The sequence below is a fragment of the Nicotiana sylvestris genome, chromosome 1 (assembly GCF_000393655.2).
Source record: "Nicotiana sylvestris chromosome 1, ASM39365v2, whole genome shotgun sequence".
NCBI classification, from domain to species: Eukaryota; Viridiplantae; Streptophyta; class Magnoliopsida; order Solanales; family Solanaceae; genus Nicotiana; species Nicotiana sylvestris.
In genome coordinates, this window is record NC_091057.1 from 12082201 (window position 1) to 12106443 (window position 24243).

General features: G+C 34.9%; 1 protein-coding gene across 1 annotated transcript; it reads left to right on the forward strand.

Moving 5' to 3' along the window:
- The first annotated feature begins 19243 nt into the window (after positions 1-19243).
- LOC104219464 (UDP-glucuronate 4-epimerase 6-like) lies at positions 19244-21254 on the forward strand. Its single transcript, XM_009770154.2, has one exon. It carries the CDS (start codon positions 19528-19530, stop codon positions 20878-20880), a length of 1353 nt encoding a protein of 450 aa, XP_009768456.1. The 5' UTR covers positions 19244-19527; the 3' UTR covers positions 20881-21254.
- Positions 21255-24243: the final 2989 nt, after the last annotated feature.

The following is a 24243-nucleotide window of genomic DNA, read 5'->3' on the forward strand; positions in this document are numbered from 1 at the left end:
GCAGCTCCCCGGGTTGATAAATTATCGGAGTATGTCTTTGACACTCATCACATTTTCGTATGAACTCCTTTGCGTCCTTTTCCATATCGATCCAGTAGTAGTCGGCTCTGATTATTTTTCGAACCAATGATTCAGAGCCTGAATGATTTCCACGGGTGTCTTCGTGGATTTCCCTCAGAATATACTCGGTATCTCGAGGCCCTAGATATATCGCGAGCGGGCCATTGAATGTTCTTCTGAACAGGGGTCCATCTTCGAACAAACTAAACCGGGCTGCCTTCATACGCAGGGCCCTCAATTATTTTGGATCCGAGGGAAGTTTTTGGTCTTAAGATATTCTATATATTTGTTTCTCCAATCCCAAGTTAGGCTCGTTGAGTTTATCATGGCATGGGCTTCTTCCACTACCAATTTAATGAGTTGTACGACGACCCTCGAGTTGAACTCGTCGTCCTCGACCGACGACCCTAAGTTAGCAAGGGCATCGGCCTCACTGTTTTGATCCCGAGGTACGTGTTGCAAAGTCCACCCCTTGAACCGATGTAATGTTACCTGCAACTTATCCAGGTACCTTTGCATTCGTTCTTCTCTGACCTCAAATGTCCCATTAACTTGGTTCACCACGAGGAGGGAGTCACACTTAGCTTCGATCACTTCCGCCCCCAAGCTTTTGGCTAGTTCGAGACCTGCAATTATGGCCTCATATTTGGCCTCATTGTTAGTCAATTTCACAGTCCTATAGATTTTCTAACTACATTGTCTGTTGGTGGCTTCAATACGATGCCAAGTCCAGACCCTTTTGCATTCAAAGCGCCGTACGTAAAGAGGGTCTAGATCTTCGAAGACGTCCCTGGGTTCAACAACAACTCTCTTTCAACCTCGGGTATTAGGGCTGGCATAAAGTCCGCCATGAAGTCTTCCAAAATTTAAGATTTAATGGCGGTCAAGGGTCGATATTCAATATCGTACCCCCTGATCTCCACGGCCCATTTGGCCAATCGTATCGAAAGCTCGGGTTTATGAATTATATTTCGCAATGGGTAAGTAGTCACAATACATATAGGATGACATTAAAAATATGGTTTCAGCTTCCTAGAGGCGCTTAGCAAAGCGAGCCCCAATTTTTCTAGGTAAGGGTACGTAGTTTCATCCTCACCTAGAGTCCTACTAACATAGTAAATTGGAAATTGTGTACCTTGCTCTTCCCAGACCAGGACTCCACTTACCGCTATCTCTGGTACTTCCAAGTACATGTATAGTTGTTCATTTGTGTACGACATGTGAAGCAGCGATAGGATTGATAGATACCGCTTGAAAACCTCCAAGATCCGTTGGCACTCCGGGGTCCATGATAAGTTGTTCTTCTTCTTCAGTAGTGAGAAGAATCGGTGGCTCTTATCGCAGGACCTCAAGATGAATCTCTCCAGGGTAGCTATGCATCTAGTTAATCTTTGCACGTCCTTCACGTTGTCCACAACTGTGATATCTTTGATGGATTTGATCTTGTCAGGGTTTATCTCTATTCTCCAGTTGGATACCATGAATCCGAAGAATTTACCTGATCTGACTCCAATCGCACATTTCTTCGGGTTCAGCTTCATATTGTACTTTTTCAATATGCTGAAAGTTTCCTGCAAATGTTTTAAATGGTCATCTACTCGCATGGACTTAACCAGCATATCATTAATATAAATCTCTATTGATTTTCCTATTTGTTCTTCAAACATCTGGTTTACTAGGCGTTGATAAGTGGCACTGGCATTTTTTAATATGAATGGCATCATGTTATAGCAGTATGTGTCGTACTTAGTGATGAAGGAGGTTTTTACTTGATCACCCAAGTTCATCCGTATTTGGTTGTACCCGGAATAGGCATCGAGAAAACTGAGTATCTCGTGGTTGGTCGTGGCATCGATCATGCGATCGATATTGGGCAAAGGGAAGGAGTCTTTGGGACATGCCTTATTCAAATCCTTAGAGTCTACACACAATCTCAGTTTATTCCTTTTTTAGGGACTACCACTACATTTGCTAATTGATCCGTGTATTTAACCTCCCGAATGGATCCTATTTTAAGGAGTTTAGATCATTTGTCCTTGATAAAAGCATGTTTGACCTTGGGCTAGGGTCTCTTCTTCTACCTGACCGGGAGAAACTTCGGGTCCATGCTTAGCCTATGAGTCGTTATCTTCGACAAGATCCCTTTCATATAGAGGTGAGACCAAGCAAAGAAATCTTCGTTAGCTATAAGAAATTGAATGAGTTTTTTCCTGAGCTCGGGTCTTAACCTCGTGCCTAGGTATACTTTTGGATTGGGCAAGTATTCAGTTAGTACGACTTGTTCTGCATGTTGATTTTGTAGTGCTGGAATCGTAGGGGGCTATGAAAGATCTAGGGACTTCATAGTCGTCGTCCTCGTCTACCCCTCGTTCCTCCTACTATGTCGAGGATGGTATCGATGATTGCTATTTGGCCCCGTCTTTGACCATCCAATTCGGATCCTCTAATGTCATGAGTGCGGATGCCAGGATCACTTCATCGACCGCGAACATCTCCTTGGCGGCCGATTGTTCCATATAAACTGTTTTGACTCCTCCGGGTGTTGGGAATTTCAGCACCTGGTGCAGCGTCAAGGGTATTTCTCTCATGTTGTGAATCCATGGCTTCCCAAACAGCGCGTAGTATCTCATATCCCCTTTGATTACATAGAACTTGGCTTCCTGTACGGTTCCGGTGACGTTCACCGGTAATGTTATCTCCTATTTAGTGGTCTCACATGCCATGTTGAACTCGTTTAGGACTCGAACCACAGGTACGATCAAATCTTGCAGGTCGAGTTGTTCCATGACCCTTGATCTGATGATATTGGCCGAGCTACATGGATTAATTAACACACGCTTAATTTGAGATTTATTTACGAATACTGATATTACCAGTGCATCGTTGTGGGGTTGGACGATCCCCTCAACATCTTCATCATTGAAAGACAAGGTTCCTTGAGGTATATAATCCCGAGTCCATTTTTCTCTAGTGATGGATACTTTGGTGCGTTTCAGCATCGGACCCTGGAGAATGTCGATTCCATCGATGATCATGGTGATGACGTGCTGAGGCTCTTCTTGCTCGGTCTTCTTATTATAGTCCTTTTTCTTGAAGAGGTTCTTGGCCCGATCACTCAAAAATTCTTGGAGATGTTTGTTGTTGAACAGTCGGGCCACCTCTTCTCTTAATTGTCGGCAGTCTTCTGTTCTATGGCCATGAGTGTTGTGATATTTGCACATTAGGTTAGGATACCTTTGGGCTGGATTGGACTGTAAATGTCTAGGCCATTTGGTATCTTTGATGCGTCCGATGGAAAATACAATAGCAGTGACATCAACGTTGAAGTTGCACTCCGATAATCTTGGCGCTTTTTTAGGCCCGATGGGCCTATCGAAGATGTTTTTGCTCATGAGTCCCCGGTTGCTGACCTCGATCACTTTGCTTTTCATTTCGCATAGAGTTCCGCCCGGGCATATTGCTTCTTCGATCTCTATTGTATGGTTGATACTGATCCCTGTTTGATCTCGGTTCACGGTCAATGTCTCTCTTGACTCTATCGATGGTTCTTACAGGGTACACGGACCCGGAAAGGGCCCCGAGCTGATCATTTTCGACCCTGATTTTCAATTGATATCGATTGTGGATGGTGGCTCAAGTGACGGCCGAATTCTACCAGGTTTTGTTTTAATTGCTTTGAAGCCAACGAGCTCCGATTGTCGAGTCCTTGGGTGAAAGCCTGAATGGCCTAATCATCCGCAACTAGTGGCAGATCCATCCGTTCCATTTGAAACTGATACACTAACTCTCTGGGCATCTCATTATCCTTCTATTTTACTTTGAAAAGCTCCAACTTCCTGGTCTCGACCTTGATATCCCCGGTGTGTGCTTTCATGAAAGAATCTGCAAGCATAGCAAATGAGTCAATAGAATTAGGAGGTAAGTTGTGATATCATATCATAACTCCTTTTGAAAAGGTCTCTCTAAACGTCTTCAATAAGACAGACTCAATCTCATCATCCTCCAAGTCGTTCCCTTTGATGGCACATGTGTAGGAGGTAACATGCTCATTTGGGTCGGTCGTTCCGTTGTATTTAGGAATCTCGAGCATGCAGAACTTCTTAGGGATCAACTTAGAGTCGCGGTCGGAGGAAAAGTTTTTTGCACGAACTTCTTGGAATCCTGGACTTTCAGTATCGGTGGTGCTCCAAGGATTTGGTCGACCCTGGAATTGCAGGTTTCTATCTTTTTGTCATTAGCTTCGATTTTCTTCTCCCCTGATTCTACCCGTTTTGTCAGTTCCTCGAGCATCTTTATGATCTCGGTGTTAGTCTCCGATTTGTTTTCATTCGACCTCTCTACAACCGGTTCATCACTGCAGGTGACTTCGGGGGATGGATTAGGTTCAATTCTGCTCGGCGCACGGGTTTGGTTCTATAACTAGGCTATCACCGCCGGTTGAGCCTGCAATATTTCGAAGATTACCCGTAAGTTGATCCCGTCTCCTCCAATGTTTTGTGTATTTTGGGGTGTCGATTGGGCTCCACTGCTGACGCTATTCTCGGGGTCGGTAGGCGGATTTGTGTTGATGACCACAAGTGAGTTAACATCAATCGGGTCCGCCACGGGAATCCCGATGGGATCAATAGATTGGTACCTCGTCACTGGGCACTATGTTGTTATTTTCTCCGTGATGACCGGACTCATTGTCGATATGTAAGAGTGCTAATTGACAGTTTGATATTCTGAGTTTTAACCTGAAATTACAGACGCTTCAAAGAGCAAGTGTAAAGTAGAGTGTGTTATGAAAATTTCTATCAAATAACCACTATTATCCATAGCCCTACTGTGGGCGCCAAACTGTTTACCCACAAATTAGATAATAATTAAATTTGTAAGTGATATTAAGGATATGCGGATTAACTTGGCACAAAGCGATAAATTAAGTTGCAATTGAAATAAACAATGATAAAGTAAATTCTTACCACACAAATTGAACAGTTACAATCTTGGAAGTCAGTCACACTCAAACTGGATGCACTTCGATCGATATCAAGATACAAAAAGATAAAAGCTTAAAGAGAGAAATAATAATATTTTGCTTTGGGATGCGTTTTACCATATGCTAAATGAATTATCAGACCCCCTTTATATAGTAGAGGAGCCCTATTTTCGGTACAATTCTATAAAAGGTAAAAAGTCTCTTGAATTGCTGATTGGCAGTTTCTTATAGATAAGTGCCGAGATTCCTGCCATAATATCCGACCGGTCACGGATATTTCAATTTTTTGTTGGTTATGCTAACAATGTTGCTTCGAGCTCGTTCGTGGCTAGGATCGATTCCGGGATCACGGCCTCGATATTCTCGAAGGCAGCATTCTGACCCCGGATTCTAGCACGGTGGGACTTGGGGTGGATCTTTAGTCCTTTATTGCCATGTTCCGAGCCTGACCTACCATGTCGTAGGCGAACTCGATTTCGACCGTATACAAATTGTCCCCAAGAGTAAGTGCAATTAAAGTGTTTATGGACTGTGTGGTATATATAAAATTAATCCATTTTTTTAGGAAACTAGCTATTTCTTTTGTTGGGATACTATGAGCTTATCTTGGCACTAATGAAGGATGAGGGATATGAACTGAAAATTTTGTGCTAATCCTAGCATAACTTGTCTTCAAGCCAAACGATGTCTAAGTAGACGACAACAACAATAATATAGCGAGTGTATTGCTTCAAGTGGCGTCTAGGGGAGGTTAGCATGTACGCACAACTTACCTATATCTTGTGAAAGCAGAAAGGTTATTTCCGGTCGACCCTCGGGTCAATGAAAGCAAAATCTTGTGACAAAGAACGACGCAAAGAGTAACAACAAAAATAGCCTGAAAAATAATATAATTGAAGCAAAAAAAATATCAAATAATAATAACGATCTAAAAATAAGGAACTAGAAGTAGATAGAGGTGGAAACTTGATGTATCCAATTTTGTTCATATACTTTACATTTTTAACAAGGTACAATTGACACATATTTACAACTCAAACTTAGGTCTATTAATTTGACCATTTGAGTTTATCAATTTAATTCTTATTTCTGAGTGGCTTGTATCTCCCCCAGCCCGCATCCCCACCCCAACACCAACCCAAGGGCCCCTCTCTATTGTCACAACCCCTTCTTCAATTAATGCTGTTTTAATCTTGCCTCCATGTGATAAAAAAGTGAGTTGATGTTTATGAAGAGAAACTTCCTTTGCCTTCCCCTATGTTATTAATTTTTCTGTCAACAACACCGACGAAACATGACACTGTTATGGGTTCCACTTCTCTCTGGCCCAACTTACATGGATCATGTGAACGATGATGATATTTCGACTTGGTTTATAATAATTTCTCATAATTAAAATATACAACAATAAAAGGAAGACAAAAACAACTAAAAAAGAGGAGGGATTTTGAAGATAAATTTTTCATAACTTGCCAAGCGGAAACAAAATATTATATTCAGTAGCAAGTAGCAGTGGAGTCAGAATTTTAATTAAGAGGACTAAGATTATAAAAATATAAACACACAAAATAATGAAGAGGATTCGTGTATATATGAAAAAAAAATAATTAAAGTTATCTATGTAGTGTAATTTTCTTACGAGAGAGATGTCAATTGACTCCTCTGTCCCTGACAGCGAGCTATCCCATTAAAACTATTTACAGACCAACACCACGTAGTAATTTCAACGATAGATATCTAAACCCCACCCCGCATGTTTTTCACCGTCAAAAATCCGTATCTTTGCCTCTAGATCCGCTACTACTCTTTCCTCCACACTGGAGAAGCTCGATTAGTGATCCACGGATCATCTTCATCTTTTACACTGTTAATTCATTTAAGTATAATTAATTATGATCTAGACACCACAAACACAATATTTACAGTAGTGATGGTGGGTACGACAAAAGGAACAAGAAATATTCTCTTAGAAATGGTGGATAATAACATCGAGTGCCTAGACAATTTTAGCCAAACCGTTCCATGTGATACTTTGATAAAAAGACAGTTTTGTAAAATCAGCAATTCCATACATAGAACTAAAAGTTAGTTCAATGAATATGTTACGTAAACTACGCTGTCACCACCCATGCACGTTGTGCATCCCAGTGTATAGTGATGATAATATACCTGTAGCTAAGGTTCAGTCTTCTCTCAATAAATGCTCGAAATTTGAAGCTAACAAACAAGAAAACATACAAAAAATAAGATATTGGTGACATTAATTTCGTTTGTTTTGATAGTCTTCCATGTAATTCCTATGATCTATCGTTGGATTCTAAAATGGATTTTTTTTTAAGGAAATGAAGTGATCTTGGTGAAGGCATCATTGGAGCAACAGTAAAGTTATCCATGTGTGACCTAGAGATCATGAGTTCGAACCGTGAAATCAATCATTGATACTTGCATCAGAATAAACTACATATATTATACCCCTTAAGATACTGTCCTTTTTCGGACTCTGTGTGAATACGGGATACTTCGAGCAATAAGTTACCATAATTAACGTATAAAGTGACCATGGTGGAATCAGCATTTGAAGAGGAATTTATCACCAAATTAAGAATTATAAATCTGAAATACAAAGGTAAGATTGAATTTATCACAATGACACGGGGTATAATACCACGGAATAAATTAAAGCAACACCAAGTACTACAAATAACAAACTTAAGGACTAAATTGCAACAAATACAAAATTTGACGGACTAAAGTGAAACAATTAAAACTTCGGGTCAATTATTGGTTTTTTGGCTCTTTACAAATTTGTTTTTAGTTTTATGACCATATCTCTTTCTTTTTCTTTTTTTTTACACATGGAAGATTTATTTTTACACGTAAGAAATCTGTCTTTTACATATAAGAGATCTAAAAAGGTCATTTTCTTAAATTTTAAATTGTAAAGGGGCATGACGTACAAGTAGCACATAAAAATGTAAATGGAAAACTTTAGAATGCTTATACAAGTGTGCTAAACTACATATTAGATAGATTATAACACACTCTATCTACTGACAAAGATTTGTTGGGGTTTTTAAGCATTAATGAGGCTTAAAAGAGGGTGAATGAGAAATGGAGGGAAATAAAAATTTTAAGTAAAATTTTAAGTTTTTCTCCTTGGCAAAGGGACATTGTCCCATATTGGAGTAGGAAGAGGTTTTTTATGGGTATATAAGCAATTGTTTTTCTTCTAGCTCTTAAAAAGTTGAGAAGAAGGCAAGCCTCGCGCCGTTGTCGTCGTCGTCGCTCGGTTCGGGTTCGGCTTCGGCTTCGGTCAATTGATTGATTAATTTTTTGGACAAATTTATTTGTTAATAGTAAAATATTAACAAGAATGTTATCAAATATTTATTTTAATAACAGAATATTAATATTAAAATAAATATTAATATTAAATCCAATTCGTTTTTTAGTTGTGTAATTGAAAAGTAAACTACTCTCTTCAATTTTTCCTCTTTATTGTTGAGTAAATAGCCATTTATGTTATGGCATTTATGTTGTGTCCGTTTTGCATAAACAGTCATTCTGAAGAGTTGCACCTCTTCAGATTTCAGCCCATTGGCTATAAGTACAAGACTATTCTGCTCAGAATTTCTATACGAATTTTCTGAGTTCTTCTCCTTTCTTCTGCATATTTTAACTTCAAAAAAAACAACAGTAAGTGTGATTTGCTATCGAACTTCGTGTTCGCTGAAACACTGGGGTTTGAAGTACCACTACACTAGTGTATAATTTATTCTATCCTGGGAGGAAATAATCCATAACTTTGGGTACTTGGAGGGGATTAAATTCCTTAAGGAAACATTATAAATTCAGTGGGCTCGGATTAAAATTTCGTTTCTGTTTTTCATTTCTATTTATGTTCATTTATATTTTCCAGAATTATTTACAAATACAGTTTACTAACAAGCTTAAGAAATTTAATATATTTTCTGTATTTGTACTCATTTTTTCTAGAGAGTAAAACCTTTGTGGTTTTGTACTCTATTGAAGATTAAAATTTACGTGATTTTAATATTTGTGTCATTCTTTTACAGAAATGACTAATGATAATGTGAACCAAGTTGTTCCAATGGTGATTGTCAATGCCTCAACGAGCCGAACAACACTGGCAGCATTGGCACCGGCGGAGAAACCCAACAAAAATTTCGGGATTGATTTCAAGTGCTGGCAGCAAAAAATATTCTTCTATTTGACTACTCTAAGTCTCTAGAAGTTCGTCAAGGAAGATGTTCCTGTGTTGTCCGATGAAACTCCAGAAACTGAACGCTTTCTCATGTTTAAGGTGTGGAAGCATTCAGATTTTTTGTGCAAGAATTATATTCTAAGCGGGCTGGAGGATGCTTTGTGTAACGTCTATAGTGGCGTGAAAACATGAAAAGAACTGTGGACTGCGCTTGAAAAGAAATACAAAACCAAAGATGCCGGGTTGAAGAAGTTCGTTACTGCAAGGTTTTTGGACTACAAAATGGTAGATAGCAAGTATGTTATTACCCAAGTCCAGGAATTGCAAATGATTATTCACGATCTCCTTGCTGAAGGTATAAGTTGAACTAATACTAGTGTTGGTAGTATTAATTTTATTATGTTTACTAACAGAATTGTCATTGAAGGTCTTGTCATCAATGAAGCATTCCAAGTAGCAGCGATGATTGAGAAGTTGCCTCCGTTGTGGAAGGACTTCAAAAATTATTTGAAACACAAACGCAAGGAGATGTCCCTTGAAGATATCATTGTTCGGTTAAGAATCGAAGAGGACAATAAAACTGTTGAAAAGAGAGGTCGTGAAAACTCAACAATAATGGGAGCAAATATTGTTGGAGAGAACAAAAGGAGGAAGAAGACTTCTAGACCGAAATACAACCCAAGCAAGAAGTGGTTCAGTGGAAATTGCTACAACTGTGGAAAAGTCGGACACAAATCAATGGAGTGTCGTGCTCCAAAGAACGACAAGAAGAAGGGTCAAACAAACATGGTTGAAAAGTATGATGATGTTGATGACTTGTGTGTCATGCTTTCCGAATGCAACTTGGTGGGCAATCCTAAAGAGTGGTGGATTGATTCTGGAGCCACTCACCATGTTTGTGTTGTGAGAGAAGCTTTTGCTACTTATGCTCCTATTGGACCCGATGAGACGCTTTCTATGGGAAATGCTGCAAAGGCCAAGATTGAAGAATGTGGGAAGATATTTCTCAAAATGACTTCCGGCAAAGTGGTGACTTTGAACAACGTCCTTCATGTTCTCGAGATTAGGAAGAATTTAGTCTCTGCTGGACTTCTTGTTAAGAATGGTTTTAAATGTGTATTTGTATCCGATAAGGTTGTAATAAGTAAGAACGAAATGTTTGTAGGAAAAGGTTACCTCACTGAGGGCCTTTTCAAGTTGAATGTAATGGTTGTTGAAAATAATAATAAAATTTCAACTTCGTCTTACTTACTTGAGTCAAATAAATTATGGCATATACGTTTGGGTTATGTCAATTATAAAACCTTGCGGAAAATAATTAATTTGGAAGTATTGCCTAAGTTTGAATGTGACAAATCAAAATGTCAAGTATGTGTGGAATCTAAGTATGTTAAACATCCTTATAAGTCAGTCGAAAGGAATTCAAATCCTTTAGACTTAATTCACACAGATATTTGTGACATGAAGTCAATACCATCTCGCGGTAGAAAGAAGTATTTCATAACTTTTATTGACGATAGTATTCGATATTGTTATGTTTACTTACTTAATAGTAAAGCTGAAGCAATAGACGCATTCAAGCAACACAAAAATGAAGTTGAAACGCAACTTAACAAGAAAATCAAAATGATAAAAAGTGATAGGGGTGGTGAATATGGATCTCCTTTTGAACAAATATGTTTAGAATATGGAATTATTCATCAAACAACGGCCCCTTACACGCCCCAATCCAATGGGATTGCAGAAAGAAAGAATCGTTCATTAAAGAGATGATGAATGCATTATTGATAAGTTCTGGTTTGCCACAGAATTTGTGGGGGGAAGCCGTTCTTATGGCTAGCCGAATACTAAATCGAGTACCCCATAGCAAAATACAATCCATTCCATATGAAAAATGGAAAGGAAGGAAGCCCAACTTGAATTATTTTAAAGTGTGGCGGTGTTTGACAAAAGTGCAAGTTCCTAAACCCAAAAGGGTAAAAATAGGACCGAAAAATGTTGATTGTGTTTTCATAGGATATGCGACCAATAGTAAAGCATATCCATTTCTGGTTCATAAATCAGAGAATTCCGACATTCATAATAATACGGTTATAGAATCAGATATGCTGAGTTTTTTGAAAATATATCCGTATAAAAAGGAATGTGAGTCGATTGGTGAAGGATCTAAACGACCTCGGGAAGAAACAAAAGAAAGTACATTTAATCTGGAGGATCCAAGACGTAATAAACGTCAAAGAACGTCTACTTCATTTTGACCAGATATTGTGACTTTCTTATTGGAAAATGAGCCTCGAACATTAAAAGAAGTTATGTCTTCTTCGGAATCATTGTTTTGGAAAGAGACAGTCAATAGTGAAATAGAATCCATACTGAACAACCATACATGAGAATTGGTTGATCTTCCTCCTGGAAATAAATCGTTGGGTTCTAAATGAATCTTTAAGAGGAAAATGAAAGATGATGGCACTATTGACAAATTTAAGGCAAGACTTGTGGTTAAAGGGTATAGACAACAAGAAGGTATTGACTATTTCGATACATACTCTCCAGTTACAAGAATTACGTCCATACAAATGTTAGTAGCGTTAGCTGTAGTTTATGATCTTGAAATTCATCAAATAGATGTTAAGACAGCCTTCTTAAATGGAGAGTTAGAGGAAGAAATTTACATGGAACAACTTGAAGGGTTTGTGGTTCCAGGTAAAGGAAATAAGGTATGTTGACTTGTTAAGTCCCTTTACGAACTAAAACAAGCACCCAAACAATGGCATGCGAAATTTGACCAAACAATATTGTCAAACGGGTTTAAGATAAATGAATGTGATAAATGTGTGTACATTAAAAATGTTCCAAATCATATAGTCATTGTTTACTTATATGTGGATGATATGCTGATAATGAGTAATGACATTGCCAATATAAATGCTACTAAGCGTATGCTAACTAGCAAATTTGATATGAAAGACTTGGGAGTTGCTGATTTAATTCTGAAAATTAAGATCCATAAGACTTCTCAAGGTCTAGCATTGTCACAATCTCATTATATTAAGAGAGTACTTGAAAAATTCAAGCACTTGGGCTTTAAAGTTGCAAAGACTCCAATTGACATGAATCTTGCATTAGCAAAGAACAAAGGCCAAAGCATATCACAAGTGGATTATACTCGTGTGTTGGGTTACGTAATATACATCATGAATTGTACACGACCAGATATAGCTTGTGTTATAAGTAAATTGAGTCGATATACAAGCAATCCAGGTCAATCTCATTGGATGGCCATGAAACGAGTTTTGGGGTATTTAGTACATACCCAGGACTTTGCTTTGCACTACAGTAAATATCCTGCGGTCATTAAGGGATACTGTGATGCAAATTGGATCACCGGATCGACTGATTCCAAGTCCACAAGTGGATATGTATTCACTATTGGCGGAGGAGCGGTATCTTGGAAGTTGTCCAAACAAACTTATATTGTCCGCTCTACGATAGAGGCTGAATTCATAGCCTCAGATAAAGCTGGTGAAGAAGCTAAATGGCTCCGAAATTTCTTGGAAAATATTTCATTTTGCGCAAACTGTTGGCACCAATATGCATACATTGTGATAGTCAAACGGAAATTGGAAAGGCTGGAGCGTTATGTATAACGGTAAATCTCGTCATATACGACGAAGACATAAAACCGTTAGGTAATTACTTTCTAGAGGAATTATCACGATTGATTATGTAAAGTCAAGCGATAATGTGTCGAATCCACTTACAAAAGGCCTAACTAGAGAGGTAGTTGAGAAATCATCAAGCGAAATCGGACTATGGCCGAGAACAAGTCATAGTGGCGGTAACTCTACCTAGAAGATTGGAGATCCCAAGATCTAAGTTCAAGGAGATCAAACAAAGTCATTAATGACAGTTCAACATTGTCAACTAAACTTTTGGTCCATTCTCATGATGAGATAATGTTCAAGTACCAAGGATAAAGCATTAAGGCTTTTTAATGATTTCTAAATTTGATACGGAGTATATCAAATAGTGTATCTACGGGATAATACGTGTAGGAATCACCTATATAAGTGTAAAGTGTTAGCCGCTTCAAGGAGAACTTTGTAAGGCCAGTTCTCTACGCACTTGTGAAACCAGGCGGTATTCATGGCTGAAATGAACACAACAATGAGAACCAAAGACGGTTAAGGGTTAGTTGTGTGACTTATGGTTGTCTAGGTATACACCAAAGTTCGACGGTTCAAAGATATCAAATCTACCGATTGACCGAGTATATCCGACATAAGTTCACTACGGAAAGTTCAAAGGGAAACCTACTTATCCAGATGCAATTAATCATTGCTTGCGAATCACACAGTCTTTCATGCATATTTCCGTGATATAGCCATTCCCCATTCATGTGGGGAATTGTTGGGGTTTTTAAGCATTAATGAGGATTAAAAGAGGGTGAATGGGAAATGGAGGGAAATAAAAAATTTAAGTAAAATTTTAAGTTTCCCCCATTGGCAAAGGGACATTGTCCCATATTGGAAGAGGAAGAGGTTTTTTATGGGTATATAAGCAATTGCTCTTCTTCTACTCTTAAAAAGTTGAGAAGAAGGCAAGCCTCGCGTCATCGCTCGGCTCGGCTTCGGCTTTGGCTTCGGATTCGGATTTGGATTTGGTCAAATGATCGATTGATTGATTGATTTTTTGGACCAAATTTATTTATTAATAGTAAAATATTAACAGAAAATGTTATTAAATATTTATTTTAATAACAGAATATTAATATTAAAATAAATATTAATATTAAATACAATCCGTTTTTCAGTTGTGTCATTGAAAATTAAACTACCCTATTTATTTTCCCTCTTTGTGTTGAGTAAATAGTCATTTATATTGTGGCCGTTTTGCATAAACAGCCATTCTGAAGAGTTGCACCTCTTCATATTTCAGCCCAACTTTGGCTATAAATACAAGACTATTCTGCTCAGAATTTCCATATGAATTTTCTGAGTTCTTCTCCTTCCTTATGCATATTTTAACTTCAAAGAAAGCAATAGTAAGTGTGATTTGCTACCGAACTTCGTGTTCGCTGAAACACTGGGGTTTGAAGTACCACTACTCCAGTGTGTAATTCGTTCTATCATGGGAGGAAATAATCCATAACCTTGGGTATTAGGAGGGGATTAAATTCCTTAAGGAAACACTGTGAATTCAGTGGGCTCGGATTAAAATTCTGTTTCTGTTTTTCATTTCTGTTTATGTTCATTTATATTTTCCATAATTATTTTACAAATATAGTTTACTAATAAGATTGTGGTAGAGTGGTAAGTACTCCTTAATTAACTAGAGGTCTCGAGCTCGAATCGTGGGTATGGAATTACCTTTGTTAGAGAACATTTTATCCTCTAATGTGAGACTTCTCTGGCACGGACCAGATTTAGTCGAGCCCTAGTACAGATACAAGACGGGTGGGAAACCAACAAATACACACATATAAATCAACTCATTTTATTCTGTCTTCTGATCTTTTCTGATTTTCTGCCTTCTCTTTTATAATGTTTTTTCCTGTTATTTTTAAAAAAGAATTTATGTATTTCTTTTTGGGGGTGGGGGGTTTAAGTATTGGGAGTTGGGATTGGACACAGATAAAGAATAGCAGAGAAGCTTCGTAATTAAGAACACTGATTCAAAAAGTAGATGGAGGTTAGTTTTATATTCACCGAATAACGGCTACACAGCAAAATTATTAAATGAAATGAAAAATAAAAACAGAACAAAATTAACCTTAGTGACAAAAAGAACCTTTTATCTTGACTGAACTAAACCCAAGATCTAACCATTAATAAAATAATAGTTTAATTATTAAAATTAATTCTCTCAGCTCTCAATTGTAAATTATTTTGTCGGTGACAAACGGTCATGCACTTTGTTTCTAATTTAAAAAATAAAATATGGAAAAAGAAAGCAATAGAAGAATGATAATAATTGAATTAATTAATTAAAAGAAGATAATGACTTTTCAGATTCTTTGTGTGAAGTTACTATTTTACTAATAGCATGTTTGGTCAAGCTTCTTTTTGGTCAAAAGTGTCTTTTTTTTTTCCAAAATTACTTTTGGCCAAAAATTGAGGTGTTTGGTCAAGTTTTTGGAATGAAAAAAAAGTATTTTTGAGGAGAAGCAGAAGCAGTTTTGGAGAAACAAAAAAAAGTAGTTTCTCTCCCAAAGCACTCTTTTGAGAAACACTTTTGAGAAAAATATACTTAGAAGTTAGAAGCAGTTTTTTAAAGCTTGGTCAAACACTAGTTGCTGCTAAGAAGTGTTTTTCAAACTAATTAACCAAACACAAACTACTTCTCACCAAAAGTACTTTTGAAAAAAGCACTTTTGAAAAAAAATACTTCTCAAAATAAGCTGATTTTTGCAGGTTGGCCAAACGGGCTATAATTATGGAAGACAGAGCATTAAGTTAAAGCTACCTAAGTGAAACTACTTATCTATTTTAAGCATTATTCATCCGATTCATTTTAATTGATTTTTTGGTTATTTTCACACATATTAAGGAATCCAGTTTTTAGCATTATTAACAATGAAATTGACCAAATTAATCTTAATTTGTTCATAAAAAATACAACAAATACTCTTAGTCTCTTTACTCCAAGGATAATTTTGAAAAAAAATAAGTTAATTCCTTCTTGATTATCTGAAAATTCAACTATTGTGGACTACACAATAAGGCCAAAAAATCAATTAAAAGACAGGAGGGAGTATTTTGCTTCATTAATTATGTAACTAAAATTTGATAAGTTAGTTAGCTTCATATTTTTAATAAATCTTACTTGCTTAATTATGCTAGTTTTATGTTGTGTTAGTTATGAAAATTTGCTCAATTTTGGAATTATTTCCCCTCTACTTTGAGAATTTTGTCTAATCTTTAACAAATTACTTCCCTTTAATTACTAAATCTGTATGTTTTTCTAGAATAAGTAACTTTCATTAAATACTACAATAACCGTACACTATTCTGTTTTAACCAATATAATAAAGCTATTTTAATTTCTTAAAATTACTATACTAAGTGAAATACAAAAAGAATATATTTCAATTGTTTAATGTTGAATAAGAGTAAGTCAAGGATCAGTGTTCTCATTTCTCATAAATTTCCCCATGTGTGTCTCACATGGTTTTGAGATTCTTCAACACATCTGACTCAAATTTTAGCTGGCATTTCACCCCTTACATAAATACAAGGACCAATCCTTAAATTTTAAAAAATTGAGGACCAATTTATTAGCTTATTCTTTTTTTTTTCAATGCTCGGTATCTCATTGAGGCCCGACTGAATTCGTATTTGCACCGGAAAGTCCCATTTTAGGGGGTAAAGAGTTCCGTAATCAAAGACGACTTTATAACCAAGACTCGAACCTCTGGTTAAAAATGAAAAAATACTTATCATTTTACCATAATATTTATTATTAATTTATTAGCTCCTTCACTAGAAAGCAACTGTTACCCATTCATTTAATATCTTTTATAAATATATATAATATTTTGAGTGTCAAGTTATTATTATTGCTTGAGTATGCCCTAATTATTCACTTTTGAGAGTCAAATAAAGTCTTTTCTTAACCACAAACACCTTAAGTTTCCTTGTTTATTAGACTCCATAATTTTGATTGTCCTATTTCATTATACCAAATTAATGTGACCGACCACTTGCAAATATATTTATCAGATTTATTAAATTTTCTTAAAAAGAGTATCAATTGTACGACCAAACATCAATTAATTTAAAAAAAAAAACAAAAAAATACTTCTTACTCGTTTAACATTTCAAAATTTACTTGAAAATATGCTTTATAGATCTTTCATCATAGATGAAATTTCTAACGTATAGTTTAATTAGTCTTATTCTCTAAAACACAAATCAATTAAAATGTATAATTAATCTAAAACCAAACTTCATAAACGAGATAATTTTATCCATGGTCATTAAACTTTTGTTTTTGTTACCCAAAAGTCACTTTTCTTTTTTTGTCACATAAAAATTATTCAACTTTGTGTTCATTAAACAAAAGTCACTTTTCTTCCTTTTGTTACACAAAAATCATTTTACTTTGCTCTAGTTATCACAAAAGTCACATTTTTACTTGAAAAGTCTATTATGTCATTGATATTATATAAACCTTCATATTTATGTAATACCTTCTATATTATATAATATATTTTTATCTATGTATTTTATTTATAAATTAAATTAATATTATTTTATTTATTATTTTTATAATATATTCGTATATTTATTTTTTTCTAATTTTAATTTTCAAGATATATTAGCAGCGTTATAAAAACAGATTTTTTTTAATTTAATTGACCCACCAAATCTGGTCGGTAATTTCCGACCAACTTTGGTCGGTATGCCCTTCCGGCTTTCAAAATACCGTCCACACGTTAATGGTCGTGTTTTAGACGGTTATTGGCCATTACAGACCAACTTTTGTCGATTTTTTTGACGGTTTTTTCCAAATTTCTAGTAATATAATTTCCCAAATAACCAATTGCTCGGGTAAATCCCCAAGAAAATATCCCCAGCTAAATTCGCAGGTAGAGTTACCTAGGAATTTTCCTTCAAGTTAACATATGATTTTTTTCTCATTTTCTTTGTCGGTTTATCTGCGAATTTTCTCACGGAAATATACTTGTCGATTTTTCTCTACTAATATATATTAAAGTTACTGACAAATTTAATAACGCTACTAATATATTTTGAAATTAACGTTAAGAAAAAATTAAATATACGAATATATTTTCTATACTATTATAAAAGCATGAATAAAATATTGGATTACAAAAATAACCTTATAATATTAAACATAATAACTCACAGTAAAAGGACATAATTGAAATTCTAGACATTAGCCTTATAATCCTATTAGTTTTAGGACATCATACTACTCGTTAAGAATCCTACATGATTACCTTTAAGAATCCTATTAGTATAATTATTTTCGGGCATAGATATATAATACTACATGTTATCATATAAACTTAATACTTTTAGGAGCATGTTAGATTTTCTATTAATATAATTACTTTTGGGATAATCCTATTACTTTTAGGAAATATTTCTTAAAAAATTACTATTACTAATTTAATTTTAAAACGTATTATATGGTCCAAATACATTTAGAAATAGGAGAACATGTATTATTATAAAAGCCCGAATATAATATTGATAGACCAAAATAATTCTAAAATATTAAACAGAAGAACGCATAGGGAAAAGACATAGTTGTAATAACATATTTTTTTGGACTACAATAACTTCTATGTTAGTTTTTTTTAATATTTAAGATTTTAAAATTAATACAATCTTGTCTATTGAATTCTTATTAAAAATATGTAGGAAAGTTTAATAAAATCAATTTCATGAGAATCCTCCATATTGGTAATATTTTACCACTCTATAATATTCAATACAAAAAAAAAAAGTAATGCTAAACGGACTGCATAAAGCATTGAAATTGAGAATACTAAAATATTTTAAATAAAATAATATTAAGTTATTTAATTTATAAATAAAATACATAGTTAAAAATATATTATATAGTATATAATATAGAAGGTATTACATAAATATGAAGGTTTATATAATATCAAGGGCATAATAGACTTTTCAAGTAAAAATGTGACTTTTGTGATAACTAGAACAAAGTAAAATGATTTTTGTATAACATAAGAAAGAAATGTGACTTTTGTGTAATGAACACAAAGTTGAATGATTTTTACGTAACAAAAAAAAAATGACTTTTGAATAACAAACACAAAAGTCAATGACCATAGATAAAATTAACTCCTCCATAAACCAATTCATATACTTATATTTTTTTTTTTAAAAAAAAAAAGAAGAAGAGTAGAGAATACTAGAAAAACAAAGTGGTCTCCAACCAACTACAACTCAAAAGCTCTCTCCCTCTCTTTGGTCCACCACTCTTATTTCTCCCTCTCTTTCACACACACACACATCAATCCTTCTTCTTTCTTCCTTTATAATCATCTCTTCTTCCCTAGGGGCTTGCTAAATCTAAGCACTCTCCATTCTTTCATTTCCCAAAAAAACAAAACTCCAAATTCTCTCTTCCCTTATTTCACAATATGACACAATAACTAGTCGCATTGAATTTTAATCAACTTCAGATTCAGTAGATTATTTCTTGAATTGATATCGAACTGCATATATCAAAAGCTTAGTGTGAAATTATCAAGTATCAACCAATGGCGTCGCCACCTGACACTAGCAAAACCACAAAGCTAGAGCGGTACAATAGCTATATTCGCAAAGTCAATAGTACAAAACTCATAGCTGCATCGTCCAAACTTCTATTTCGTGTCACTTTATTAGTGGCGCTACTACTTATTTTCTTTTTCACTATAAATTACCCTCCGTTAGCTTCAGATAACCCTAATTCACACAACAACATCCATACTACCACCCACAACCTCATCTCATCCGCCTTCTACGGAGGCGGAGCATCGTGGGAGAAACAAGTCCGCCGCTCCTCCACTCCTAGCCGCCCTAACGGCTTCTCCGTCCTCGTCACCGGTGCTGCTGGTTTCGTTGGGTCCCACTCTTCTTTAGCATTAAAGAAACGTGGCGACGGTGTTCTTGGCCTTGACAACTTCAATTCCTACTATGATCCTTCTTTAAAACGGGCTCGCCAAAATCTCTTATCCAAACACCAAATATTCATAGTCGAGGGTGACCTAAACGACGTCGAACTTCTTCGTAAACTCTTCGACATTGTTCCATTTACACATGTCCTCCATTTAGCTGCACAAGCTGGCGTTCGTTACGCGATGCAAAATCCTCTCTCTTATGTCAACTCAAATATAGCTGGATTTGTTAATTTATTAGAAATCGCCAAGTCAGCTAACCCTCAACCCGCAATCGTCTGGGCATCGTCCAGTTCGGTTTACGGGTTAAATACCAAAGTACCCTTTTCAGAAGAGCACAGAACGGATCAACCCGCAAGTTTATATGCAGCAACAAAAAAAGCAGGTGAAGAAATTGCTCATACGTATAACCATATTTACGGTCTTTCTTTAACCGGGTTAAGATTTTTTACTGTTTACGGTCCATGGGGTAGACCCGATATGGCGTATTTTTTCTTTACTAAGGATATGATACAAGGTAAATCAATTAATGTTTACGTAACACAAGATGATAAAGAGGTGGCGCGTGATTTCACGTACATTGATGATATAGTAAAAGGGTGTGTTGGGGCGTTGGATACGGCGGAGAAGAGCACCGGCAGCGGCGGAAAGAAGAAAGGTCCGGCGCAGTTGAGGGTTTATAATTTGGGTAATACTTCGCCTGTGTCGGTGAGGAAATTAGTGGTTATTCTTGAAAATTTGTTGAATATTAAGGCTAAAAAGAATGTTGTTAAAATGCCACGAAACGGTGACGTTCCGTTTACTCATGCTAACGTGAGCCTTGCGTTAAGGGATTTTGGTTATAAGCCTACCACTGATTTGTCTATTGGGTTGAGGAAATTCGTTAAGTGGTATGTGAGTTACTATGGAATTCAACCAAGGGTAAAAAAGGAAAATGACCATTCCGATGATTAAGGCACAACAAAGGAAAAAAGAGTGTCATTAATCATTACAAGGAGGGGAGAACATGAAGGACTATTTTGCCCTTTTTTCAATATTTTTTCTATTGATGTATTTGGACTAAATTATGTTACTTGTTTATTTTTAGTATAGGAATAGAATTATATATTTATAAAAAAAATAATAAGAAAATCAGAGAAGGGTGGAAAGGCAAGTGTAGATCTTTGAAAGTGGGGTTGTAATAATGTATTTTAAGGCCTTATTGGATGTAGGATATAATATGCAAAAAAAAAAAAAAAGGAAAGAAAAAAAAGGATTGTTTCTGTACACAAAAGAATGGTGCAGACCAACCTCTCTTTATATCAATCAAAAATTTTAATGTGTGGGAACAGCAATGATGATTACATTCTTTTTATTTAGTTCGGCTCATATTATTATAAATATTAAAATTAAAAAAAATTGCGAGTAAAAAGATATGGAATAATAATAATAATCTATTTTATGATTTGCCTCGCAAGTGGATACCTACTATGATTGTGGATAGGTTGTCCTCTAGCAGTCATTTGTTCGTCAAAGTTTAAAATTATTTATTACAAAATTTAATTTTATACATCAGCAATAGTATAGCTGTCATTTCCTTTTTCTTTAATTTATTAAATACAATTTGACTTTTTAAGTATATAGTATAAGTTATGGTAAGATCAGAATTAATAGAATTTTTAAGGACAAAAAAGGCTTGCAAAAATCCAAGATTCACGAATGTCACTACTCATCTCAGTTGTTAGAATCTCAAAATGTATGTGTAAGAAAGTTAAAACATCAAAATATTCTTTAAAATAAAAAGCCAAAAAGAAGAAATATTGACACGATATTGAGGTAATAGAAAAAAAGGAAAAGAAAAATTGTTAAACGTCTGGAAAAATCATAACACAGCTGCCCGACAAAATTCCTTTATAATTAAGTAAATAATGGTTTAATAAAGTATTAAGACAGGAAAAAGTGATATATAATCATATACTTCACATAATAAATAGTAAAAAGATAATTAAAGACATGATTAAAGTGAAGGAAATATACATCTTTAAGAATACGTCAAATGAGTAGTACTACTATTTTAGTAAGCCAGCCACTATGTGTCTTTTTTCTTGTTTATTTATTATTTTACAGCTAATCTTAAAAGTTTAGTATTATTTTTTTTTATGCTGAACACTTGTATATTCTAGAAGATAAGCTTCTATTATTTTTCTATATCTAAAATTATACTGTATACCTTTCATGTATTTCTTTAATTTTTAAAGTAGTTCTAATACCTTTTCTTCTTTCGATATCGATAATCTAGATGGACTAAATTCGTTTGCCCAGAAGGGCAACGTTGGAGCAACAATAAAATTATCTTCATATGGCGTATAATTATGGGTTCGAGTCGTGGAAGCAGTCACTAATGTTTGCATTAGGTTAAGTTCTCTACATCAAATCAAGATTTGAAAGAAGTCAGAATATAATATTTTACTTATATACAGAATGTAACTTAACATATGGGCTCGATCAGTAGCGAAGCCAGAAAATTCCCCAAGGGTGTTCCGGCTTGAAATAAGTTAAAAAAAATCCTTACAAAGGATGTTCAATATGTTTTATATATATCTAAAATATAATATTTTACTTATATACACAGTATAACTTAGCAAAAGGTGACTTCGCCTCTGGGTGCGACATTTCCTCGAATCCTGTATAAATACGGGATACCTTGTACACCGGACTACCCAGATATCGATAATCTGGATGGACTAAATGGACGAATTTCGCTAAGCCAATAAAACTGAATCTGGGCAGCAAAATAACTACTTCAACATAAAACACATGAAAAGGTATTCCATGAATAGTAATTTTCATATTCAAAATGTGTGTGTAATTTTCAAGTCATCATCAATGAAGGAAAATGATCTTGTGCTTTTAAGGTGATATTTTGCATCGGTATCTCAACAAACCTTTTTGTTACATATACATGTGAAACTATCTTAGTTTCACCTCCTTTTTATTTCTTTTGGTAACACCAACGTTCATGTAATTTACGTGTACTTCAACTATTTTAGTCATTAGATATCTGCTATCTCTTATCATTATATGTGTCAAATAATGCAGATTATAAGAAGAATTACCTACAAATTTTGTTTCTGCTTCGATTCGAACTGCGATCTCATATGATTTTCACCAACTTCATTGATCATTAGATAAGACCTGAATGTCTTAGTCTCACCCTCCTTTTTTACTAATGACATTGCATCTATCGTTGGTTTAAGGGTATGACTTACCTATTGAAGCTTCACTATGATTTGCTAGTTCTAATATAGTCCTAATAGTGTCAAGTTGAAACCATCTTTAGTCCAACCAATATTTGATGGCTTATCTCATCTCAGTGATTTTGACTAGCAATAAATAAGGAGCTAGCACTTAAGGAGTCGTTTGGTTGGAAACAAATTGTTTTAGGATTAATTATTTCGGGATTAGTTATTCAATCTTTTTATAGAAATAAAAAAATATAATAATATCGGGATTAGTTATTCCTATAAGTTTATCCCAACAAAAAATGAGATAAATTCATCTCAAATTTAATTCCAAAATTAATCATCCCCAATCCCTCGTACCAAACGAGCCCTGAATTCAGTACAAAAGTTCTTCACATGCATCTTATCTCTACTTTGCAGCCAGTTGTATATCAGAAAGCTGCATTCAGCTAACTATTGCTAAGGTGATGAATTTAGCAATAGTTTTTTTAGCGATGAACTATTGCTAAAGCGATTAAAGTATAGAACTCAAGATTCTAAGCTCCCGTTTGGGCATAATTGTTTTTTTTATGTTGTTAAAAAGGAAAAATTTAAAAAAATATTTGTGTATGGAATTTGATCAATTTTAAAAAGAAAATTTAAAGGGAAATTTTCAAGTTCCAAAAACTCATTTGGGCCAGTTTTCGACGAAATTTTTCTTTCTTTCACAAAATTTTAATTTTAAGTAAAATGTATGTCCAAATACAACTTCAACTTTCAAAAATTATTTTTCTAACACAATTTCAAAATTATATTTTCATATTGCAACTAAATTTATGCCCAAAGTCGAAATGCATCTGACTATAGTAAATGATAACTTTCAAAGGCTTTTACCCAATGATAGAAGTAAAAGCTGACAAAGTATTAGTACGTGTTTTATTATCATCGTACATTCTCTGTTTCTTTTTCTTTTTCGTTTTCTTTCGTTTCTGTATTCGGTTTGCTTTTTGATAAGCTAACATAAAGACCAATGTAAGTATAGCTTTTTTATATAATCCAGAATGCTCATGTTTTGCCTATTTTCATACATTTTCTGTAGCTACTTTTGCAAAAACAT